Source organism: Rhyacophila brunnea, unplaced genomic scaffold (genome assembly GCF_057557595.1).
Source record: "Rhyacophila brunnea isolate RB1 unplaced genomic scaffold, BYU_Rbru_1.0 scaffold_9, whole genome shotgun sequence".
NCBI classification, from domain to species: Eukaryota; Metazoa; Arthropoda; class Insecta; order Trichoptera; family Rhyacophilidae; genus Rhyacophila; species Rhyacophila brunnea.
Window position 1 is genome coordinate 27,615,029 of NW_028233361.1, and position 11,103 is coordinate 27,626,131.

Sequence of the window (11,103 nt, forward strand, 5' to 3'; positions counted from 1 at the left end):
ATAATTCAGTTTTTTCCACATTTTTATATAAATAATTTCAAGATCAGTTTCGTCTTATATGTAACAGTATCACTTGTTTTATAACATAATCGAATATGATAATGTTGTAAAACTTAAACGGACTTAAATTTAATATAAAAATTACAGAAAAGTTATTACAAATAAATTTTAACAAACAATATTATTCTCCTTCAAGTATGTACATACATATCTAATTTGAATGTTTGAAGTGAATCCTAAAAAACCCTTTCAAACACTAAAAATACTAATAAACACGGTATGTAATATTAATATTTTTGCTTAAAAATAATGTATCCATTGAGTACCAGACCTAATTTAGATGTTGTTGAAAACAGTTATGTAGAATGCATGATCGCGTATTCAACTTTGAAATCAATTATTTATTAAACTTGGTTGCCTGTGCACTTGTATCCATTTAGTCCTCGCCTCCTTAATTTCACTTTTATTAATAGTGTGAATTGTTTGTTAATTAATTAGTAGGGACAGACTGTACACGAAATTATATCAGTAACCCATAAATTTCATTGAAACACAATTTGGTACTATGTACCCATAGGAAGATACATACCTACAATGTATTACAATATAATAAATATGCAATAATAAAGATTTAAAACAATAAATTTGACATTTATTTTAGAAGAGCGTCGTTAGTAAGATATGGCGATATGTATATGTTACGCCGAATGTGCGAAATTGACTATTACACGAAATGGGCAAAATTTTGGCTAATTCGTGTAATAGTCAAGCCTGTTGCCTTATTCATGAATTAGGTAAATTATCTGCCTAGTGCGTGAATTCGCCAGGATATGGAATTCTTAAACTGTCAACATGACAGTAGAAAAAGTAAATTTAATACAGATGGTTTTATTAGTTATAATTGGACATAATATAATATTATTATTATTAGGTTAGGTTAGGTTTTGTAATTCTGAATTCAACTGAATATCCATTTTGAGGTTAGCTAACAAGTGTCAACAAACTATCACAAACATACAAGCGACCATTGCACAATTGATACCCAAGCACGAATCAAATCGCGAAAATACCTGTTAATAAAATTCTTCCGTTATCATATTATAATTCTAGATTTTTTTTGCGCGTAGTAAATGGATATGAACATCATTGTAGTTATTGATTGGTATATTTTTATATTATAATCAATGACATTTGACACATTTGGTTAGTTTGATTAGTTGCAAAAAACACCACTTGACCACCACAAAAAACATCTATTTTGACCATAGATAATATACGTAAATTTTGACCAATGCATGAGCATTTGACACATTTAGTTTAGTTGCAAAATACACCACTGTAGCGCTACTATCTAATTTGTCCAATGCATGAACTAGGCAGAAAAATTACTGCCGAATACACGCACTCGGCAGATATTTTGTCTAATTCATGAATAAGGCAACGAGCTTGCATTTTTCATGATTTAGGCAAAATTTTGCCCATTTCATGTAATAGTCAATTTCGCACATTCGGTGTAACATATACAAATTCAAGGGATTCAAATATTAAATGAAAATCAATGACATTTTTCTCCTGACAGGAATAAAATTGAGCCTGGGAACTTCCAAATACTAGCCAGCGCTTAATTAAACTAATGACATTTGTGTTTATAAATGTGAGATATTTTCCAGGTGGTCGCCAACTAAATAGTAGATATTGACTATGATGCAAAATTTAATAACATTCTGAACATACATAACTTGAAATCACCTCAGATATAATATACCCACTAGAAAAAATCATATTTGAAAAAAATACGAAACTCAACGGGATTTGAACCCGTATAACCGTTGGTGTCGTGCCAATCTGTGCATTAACCAAATATGCTACGAGCCTCCTATCTAATTACAACAATTTAAACTAGTAGGTCATACATGAAATGCTTATCAAATTGCGTTATTATTGACTATCGGTTTTTGTGTATTAAATCAAGGAATATTAGTTACCTTAATTAATAACCGACGCCCGGCTTTCGACAAATATTTAAGTTATAACCAGTGGCGGTTCGTCCATATGCACTGCGGAACTGCAGCACCCCCAAGCAAATTGAGAAAAATGTAATATTATAATATGCATAAATTTATGTATATTGTATGAAAATATCAATATTATTTAAGCGTGTGAAAAGTTCACCCTCCCACCGATACATCCAATGTCCAATAATATTATCATACACCGCGGTAGGTACTTGATTTTGCACAGTACCGTTTCCGATAGAATTTGCTCTAGTTGACGAAGGGGGGCGCGGGGAGTGGGGTTCGCAGCTTCAAGCTTAATCAGTACTGCGGGTCAGACAGTCCGATTTCAGTATTTCGCCCATAGACTTTCGCCGTTTCTGCATCTCACGTGAGCACGCCCGCCACAGCGCGGAAAGAAATATAGCTATAATGATTTATTAACATTGTTAAAAATTATTTCTGCAAGCAATTTATGCAAAGTTCTTTATTTTAATTATTAATATAATTAATAGTAAAATATAATCCAAATAAACATTTTTTTTATTTTTAATCAACCGCAGCACCCCCAAATATCGTCTACTTGAACTTGACACCAATGGTTATACGGGTTCAAATCCCATCGAGTTTCATATTTTTTTCTAATATGATTTTCTCTAGTGGGTATATAATATCTGAGGTGCTTTCAAGTTATGTACGTTCAATATATGGAATGTTACATTCTCAAAATCTTGTGAATTATTCATTGAATAAAAGAAATCGTTTATTAATAACATTCTTTTTACCGGTGTCTATGTTTAAACAAAAGATTCGAATGTTGATCTTCTTTGAACCTTACTTTATATTTATTTTGTGTACATTTATTGAATGTGTATTTATGACAGGAAATTGCCATATTATCAATGTCGTTGACCAAAAATTAGGCCAAATGTGGGAACAAACAGTTGCCAATGGGAAAAGATGATAAATTAGTGTTCAAGAACTAGAAAAGTGTAATATTTGTCAGTAAACAGAAAGAGACCAGTAAAAACTACCAGGAAAAATTTCATTTAGATTATTTTTAATGTATTTTATCCATTATATTAAACTGTCTTTATGTATGTTACACCGAATGTGCGAAATTGACTATTACATGAAATGGGCAAAATTTTGGCTAATTCATGTAACAGTCAAGCCTGTTGCCTTATTTATGAATTAGGTAAAGAGTACATGAATTCGCCAGAGTATGGAATTCTTGAACTGTCAACATGACAGAAGAAAGGGTAAATTTAATACGGATGGTTTTATTTGTTATAATTGGACATAATATAATACTATTATTATTAGGTTAGGTTAGGTTAGGTTTTGTAATTCTGAATTAAAGTATTCAACTGAATGTCCATTTTGAGGTTAGCTATCGAGTGTCAACAAACTATCACAAACATTCAATCGACCAAGCACGAATCAAATCACAAAAATACTTTTCAATAAAATTCTTCCGTTATCATATTATAGTTCTAGATTTTTTTTGCGCATAGTAAATGGATATGAACGTCATCGCAGTTATTGATTGGTATATTTTTATATTATAATCAATGACATTTGACACATTTGTTTAGTTTGATTAGTTGCAAAAAATACCACCGGAGCGCGATCATCTATTTTGACCATAGATAATATATGTACATTTTGATCAATGCATGAGCATTTTGATACATTTAGTTTAGTTGCAAAAAATACCATCGTAGCGCTACTATCTAATTTGTCCAATACATGAACTAGACAGAAAAATTACTGCCGAATTCACGCACTCTCCAGATATCTTGTCTAATTCATGAATAAGGTAACGGGCTTGCATTTTTCATGATTTAGGCAAAATTTTTCCCATTTCATGTAATATTCAATTTCGCACATTCGGCGTAACATATACAAATTTGGTGAGGGAGGTCGCAGTTCACTAGGAATTTATAAAAAGGGGTTTTGACTCAAAAAAGGATGGTATAAATAATAATGGTATAGATCAGGGGTAGTCAACCTTTTTATACCTACTGACGACTTTTGTATCTTTGTTAGTAGTAGAATTTTCGGTACTGTTCGGTTATACCGGAGGCAGCGGAAAACGCATTTTGAAAATAGCCGATAAAATGGATTATTTGTTAGGTTAACCTAACCAAACCTAACCTAACCTAACCTAACCTAACCTAACCCAACCTAACCGAACCTAAACTAACCCAAACTAACAAATAATCCATTTTATCGGGTATTTTCAAAATGCGTTTTCCGCTGCCTCCGGTATAACCGAACAGTACCGAATTTTCTAACCACCCACCGGTTCCACAGTAATGGTGATTTATAAAGTAGAGTTACAGCAAGTTAAAGCATATAATAATAATTCTTTTTCTTTTGACCATGTCTGATCCTAATAGAATCATATGGGCCTCCACAAAGTGGAGGTTTGTATTAACAAATTTTGTTTTTACGAGAAATGGATGTCAGCCACTTGCTCAACCTATTAGGTCCATACTCTGACTCATACACAAATTGAAAAACAACTTATAATAATAATTACTTACCAAATACTGTATGTCAGACTTTCACTTAGTTTGGCAGAATAAATCTTTATAAAACAACTTACTGTAGTTAAATCTATCTTTTTATTTATACTTTGCATACATATAAGCATGAAGTCTGATGAAATTACATTTAATTAATTAAATTATTAATGAGGTCCCTGAGGCTGACGCTGCGAAACTAAACACTGGATATGTCTTTTGTGAGGATAATTTTTGTGAGGAACAAATGAAGGTCTCCTCTTTCGGAAATATTCAGGTGGTTTCTTTATTTGGTCATAATATGATTAACAGCACTAAAGCCTGATTCCACAAGATATGAGGTAGAGAAAGGTATCGATAAACTGAATATCATTTTCCACATATCTGGATATAAGACAGGAATTTTTTTTATTTTGCCATATGTTTTCATATCCACCACTATCAAATTTATGTTTACTTTCTTCATCATATCTAATTTCTAACAGTTCTTCTTGGCAAGTTGTATCCAGCCTCTTCAATATTTGCGGTAAACCCCTACCGCCTACCATGAAAGCCGAAACGCCCACTAGTGGGCGGTAGGGACCAGGTTGACTACCCCTGGTATAGATAATATATATAAATAAAATAAAAGACGTTTTGGTTGTTTCTTTCAAGGCGAGTGTGTATTATTAAAATATGATTGTTTTTTTTAACATGTTTTGCGACATGTTAGACACTGATAGTTTTAAATACATTGAAACCGGTATGTGCAGTTGTGATCATGACGCCTGGCAGCTGTGGATGCCAGTGAAGCTCTTTGATGTCCGTCTGGCCTTGGTGAATGAACAGCAATTGCGGTGGAAGCTCCTGAACAGAATACATTTTCAAAAATTCAAAATACATTTATTGAAGGCAGTATGTATGGTACTTGTTAGGGTTTGTAATTTCGGAATCCCGCTGGTTCCTCAATTGCAAAATTTAACTTTTATAGCCGTGAACAAAAAGAAAAAGGAGGTACGTCTAAAAAATTGAATAATGAGTAGAATACGTCAAATTACATATGTAACTGTAATGCATATTATGTATTTGTAGATGAGAAAAAAGATGAATCGAATCAACACCTCTGAATTGCCACAAAATGCTACACAGTTCGACAACACACGAGTTCCCATACAAAATTTTTCATCACATTTGACTCTCCTTCCTTTTCCTTATGTAGAGTTATATTTATTGTCGAGAATGACATATTTTAGTCAATTAACAAAGTGTGATTTGAAGAAAACGGTTAGTTGGAATTACAGCAATAAATTACCTTTAGATCTTCGAGGGCCATGTCTCCGTCATCTTTCTCAACAGCCAAGTCCCATAGAGCGACCTGGTGATCTTCACCGGCACTAGCCAAGACGCTGGGTTCACTGGGGTGCCATTCCACTGAGCTGACGGGGGCCACGTGGTGCTTGAAGCTGACAGCCGGTGTCCCGCTTTGGAATTGTCGCAGGTCCCAAACGTGGAGAAGTCCGTCATCGCCGCCTGAATAAAATGGCAAGAAACATTTTTAAACACTGACTACCTAATTTAAAATAGACATCCAAAAAGTCATTACTACCGATTATGTATATAATTCTGTAGGTATATAGCGGCATATAATATTGTCAAATTACAATTTTTTTATTCAATAGTGAATAGATACAAGATTTAAGAATGTTAAATTCTTCTTATTGAAAATACATAATTTGAAAAACTCAGGAAACATACATACATATTAGAAAACATCCTAGAAAATAAAAGTTAGGCCATGTGGGAGTCGAACCTCACATGTTTCACTATCCGGGTGACTGCTCTATTAAATATAAAGCTAAATTAAATAATATGATACATACGCACTCCGAGGTATTAAAATCTTCGCCAAATTAAAATGTATTTAGTTACTAGCACGGTGCTAGGTGGTTAATTTATGATGTCTTTCATGTGAATGATTATAAGATAGTTACAATAAACTGGTTATAGAATACATACTTAACACAATCACTGTTGACCTTTTAATTACCACATTTAAATAACATGTTAATTATATCTAATGGCCAACTACTCCAAACGCACTGAACGAGTGCCAATGACTTAACGTAAATAATTTTTGCACTAACCGCTGGCAATCAAAGGTTCATTTTTATTCCAAGAGATGACATTGACATCACTGGTGTGTGCATTTTCAGCTGTCAACATGCAAGCTTTGTTGGGGGCCGCTCTTGTGTCCCATATCCTTATAGTTTTATCCACCGAACATGATGCCAGCACATTTCTGAAACCAAAGATATATAATTTATATAATGTTTGAGGCTTTCACGGTTATTGAAACGAACATTAAATATTTTAGAATTGACAAAACTGCCATGTAATTGCTAGTTCAATTACAGTAGAATCTCACTAAACCGGCACGTCTAGTAATCCAGCACTATCTGAGTATTTTAAATTCATATGTAGGAAATACATACAGTGGAACCCCGATCTACCGTTCTCGCATAAATCGTTTTCCCGTACGGATCATTAATTTTTGAAAGTCCCGCCAAACATCCATAAGAACAATGTTAAATAATCCCGCATTAACCATTCCCCGATTTATTGTTTTCCTCGATCTATCGACTAAATATCATGGTCCTGTCACAAAAATTATCCTGATTGACCGCTTTTGTTAAATATTTTTCATTTCGCTTTCGTAGAATTGTTTATGATACATGCAGACCTTTCAGTCTGTCAGCTTTCTTTGCACATGTCGGTAAGCGCTCAGGCTTGCCTCGCATCTCGTATCACAATTTTTTATAAGTTGTAACTAAAATGCCCCCCCATGAAGAAAACTAGAACTCTAGCTGAGAAACTGAAAATAAATCAAGATATCGAAAAAAATTCAGGAGAAAACGAGTTTTTTTGTATATCCCGCATTTATTGTTTCCCACATTTATCATTTTTTCTTAGGGTCCCTTGAAAACTGTACAATCGGGGTTTGCATAGTTGCAGCATATGGACACCACACGGTGCCTTCAAAAATCTCAGTTGCTGTCCGGTCTTCTTGCATCTATCTATGGTCATGCTAACTTCCCGTAGCCCCGTCGTATACACCATGTGGATGGAATTTAACTGATCTTCTAGGATACCAGATTCCGGTTGGTTTGAAAACAAGATTGAAAATCTCTTGTGGCAATTTGTGGACACATTTTCATGTTTGTTATTTTCCGGTTTTCCATACATTCTAATAATCCGGCACCATCAGTTATTATAATATAGTGCCAGCTAAGTGAGATTATAAATACTACGTTAACTAATAATAAATGCATACCTTTCATTTGGAGACCATTGTATATCTTCAACGGAATTGGTATGGCCCACCAACGGTCTTTGGTCAACTGCCCATGACCCTGCCTCGTTTGGTTGCCATATGTGGATATCTCTTCTACAATCTCCTGTAGCTAACACCTGTGCATTTAATCAGTTTAAATTAAATTGGATGATGTTTGAAACACTTCTGCATATTATTATTCAAAGGAAGATTTCTGGTTAGCGAATCTGAGGAATATGCGGATGGACAGTAAAACTAAAAACACCTCATAATGGTCAGTCTATGAGAATCGTAATAATTAGATACGACAGGAATATTATTATTTTAGTCTAGTCAAAAAACAAAATGATGGAGAATACTAACACCAGGTTGAGTTTGACACCAATCAATGGCGAATCCTTCCAGCTGATGGCCGGAGAATGTGTACAAAGGTTTTGTGGTGTCCTCCAAGTTCTCTTTGTTGTATCTTTCTAAGGCCGGTGGACTGTCGACTGCCTGAATCTGCTGACTGATATCCCAAATGTTTATGTGACCCAGCTCTGACCATGAAGCCGCTAATGTGGAATTTTTGTATGGAGAAACCTGCAAATTAAGCCGTTATAGAACTGCAAAGAATCATTAAATAATTATATTTAACATATTGTAGTATAAAACCTCAACTACCCTGATTTCATCATAAGTCAGTGTGATACGAGCATCAGAAAAAGGTGTATTATTCTTATTTATCATTTACTGTTTACCCTCACAGAACAGATTAACAAACAAAGATGTAAGTAGAAAATCTGAAGTTACCCTCTGTTAATATATCTGACGAGCCCATTAGAATGTCATGAATCGAAAGCAACAGAACTACACAGGTAAAGTATTGGAAACCTTATAAATAATCTAAATAAATAGCAATATATTAATTACAATATAAATATCTTTTATGGTGTTAACTAACAACTCATGATGGAAATGCATTGTATTTAAGATAAAACACAACATTACAAGTAGGAGTAACACAAGCGGATGAAACCGGTTCAAAATAATATTAAAAAGTGTAATTATGTAGTACTAAAGTACAAACCTCTACTCTGTGGAGGCCCATATTATAATCTTATTAGGATCGGATATGGTAAAAAAAAGGATACTAAAAATGGTGTTTCATTTTAATTAATACAATTAAATAATGTTATGGTATGGATCCACAAGTAAGTAAAGAATTTGCATCTACCTGTATCGCATGCAGATATAGTCAAACATACTTAAGTACTATGTTTTAAGTTAAACTAAGTTTTTTATGTACAGTTTCATATGTAAATTATTAAATTGGATACAGTAATGGACTGTTAGGAAAGGTAGTCTAGTTAATATAATAGGTAGTAAAATAGTGATTTCTGTAAATCTAATAAAAGTAAAGTACTTACCCTTATTCTATTAATACAGCCTAAATGTTTGATAGATGCAAAGGCAAGTTGAGGTTTCTTTTCTTCATCATCCTCGTCCTCATCTTCCGATTCTGATTCATCATCATCATCATTCGCACTTTCCTTGGAAGTGCGGTGCAAATTTGACATTTTCATTACTATTACACTGAAAAGAAAACAACGGATAAAAAACACGTTTTTTTAAATTCCTATTCTCAAAAACTCACAAACAAATTACAGGCGGTTCTCGACTTTCGTACATAATTGATTCCTGAAAATATTATGTACTAAAGTAGAGCAATATATAAAAAACATTGAAGTGTATTTTAATTTGTTTAGATAATGAGGAAATGCAGACCACCTCAGTTTAAATTTGTCGAACCAGCCTTAGCTTGAATTGAAAAATTGCTGAAAACAATGTATTTTTCCAGGAAACATTACTGACTGAAAGTGTAAAAAAACATGCATTTTTAAACTATATTAACACTGAAAAATTGTGGGATGGATGTTTTTTTTTCTAAACAATGTTTTTGACGTGACATCACAGCCAATTACATTACTTATGCAGTAGATACATACCCATTTATGAACATTATAAGATCATCTGCGGTAGTTTACCATTGAAGCGTTAAAATCACAAATTTAATAAATGGTTAGCAAAAACCATCTCTCCAGATGTGAAAGGTTTCCTAAAAATACTTTTGAAACACACTGTTCTGACATGTAAATTTACGGTGAGACGCTATATGACAATTTTACCATTGTTTTAATAGATTTTTTGGTACAAGTCGGTTATGGGGACGCCAGGCGGGAACCGTGCTAATTGTCATAGCCGATTTTGGCAAAATTCAAGAATGAAAACCTAACCTAACCTCAGAAAATGGATGTTAGACATTCGTTCAACCTATTGGGTCAGCACAATTAGGATCCAAACACACATTGGAAAACAACATGCGAATTTGTCAGAACCGGGCTCCACGAACAATAAGCCAATATTTTACTGCTTTTAAGCATTAAAACAATTATCAGTTTGCATAACATAGCATGCAGGCTTCTATTTGCCAAATTACCTATTGGTATGGGCTCTTGCGGCTTGAGTCCCCGCCACTAAGTAAGCTGTCATGGGAAATGAGTCTCTAGAATTCCCAAAGCTGTCAGGCACGACATCAAAACTCAGACATGGGGCCCCAGTCTGCGCCTGGTGAAGCATTAAATAAGCAGATTGGTCGCAAATCAACCGTTCTCCTTCTTCAAGTGGTTTTCCGGGGAGGTAAACCTGCGGAGACTCTTCCTTTCCATCCTCAGTTTCGCCAGCATCTTCTTTTGATTCCTCCATGGAATCATCTTCGGACTCCGAAGATTCACTCCCACTGGTTTCCATGGTAGTATTAGCTTCCTCTTGAGACATTATCACTGGTTGTTACCGAATTGACAGTGAAGTTGATGGATGACAACGGAACTGTCAATTTCGTTGCTAAAAGGTTATGTATGTGGGTTATGTCAAATTGATATTGTCAAATTTCACGTGTTGTCGGTGTGTAGTTTTTTTTTTAAATATATTATATAGCACTTTACTACCAACTAATTTCAGTGTGTAGAAAAGTAATTATTTAATTTAATTTAATTTAATTTAATTGAGTTTGATTGATATCAAAGAGATTGGACTCTCTTTGATTGATATAGATATTTTTTTATGAAAACAAATTGCATTCTGAACAAAAATAGTGGTGCTCTAGTTCGAGATGTTGAATGTGATTGAATTAAATTTATATCATATCACTTAAATTAGTGGATCGTTCACATGGTTTCACAAAGTTTCATACAGAAAGAAGGTACCTACCTACCTATTTAAATTTCTC

General features: G+C 33.8%; 1 protein-coding gene across 1 annotated transcript; it reads right to left on the reverse strand.

The window, feature by feature from the left end:
• Window positions 1-5,160: 5,160 nt before the first annotated feature.
• Window positions 5,161-10,757, reverse strand: l(2)09851 (WD repeat-containing protein 1 l(2)09851). Its single transcript, XM_085960073.1, has 7 exons — window positions 10,315-10,757; window positions 9,245-9,410; window positions 8,199-8,417; window positions 7,836-7,972; window positions 6,649-6,803; window positions 5,817-6,034; window positions 5,161-5,371 (listed from the first exon to the last, which is right to left on the reverse strand). The coding sequence occupies exons 1-7, from the start codon at window positions 10,650-10,652 to the stop codon at window positions 5,234-5,236; spliced, it is 1,371 nt and encodes a 456-aa protein (XP_085816199.1). The 5' UTR covers window positions 10,653-10,757; the 3' UTR covers window positions 5,161-5,233.
• Window positions 10,758-11,103: the final 346 nt, after the last annotated feature.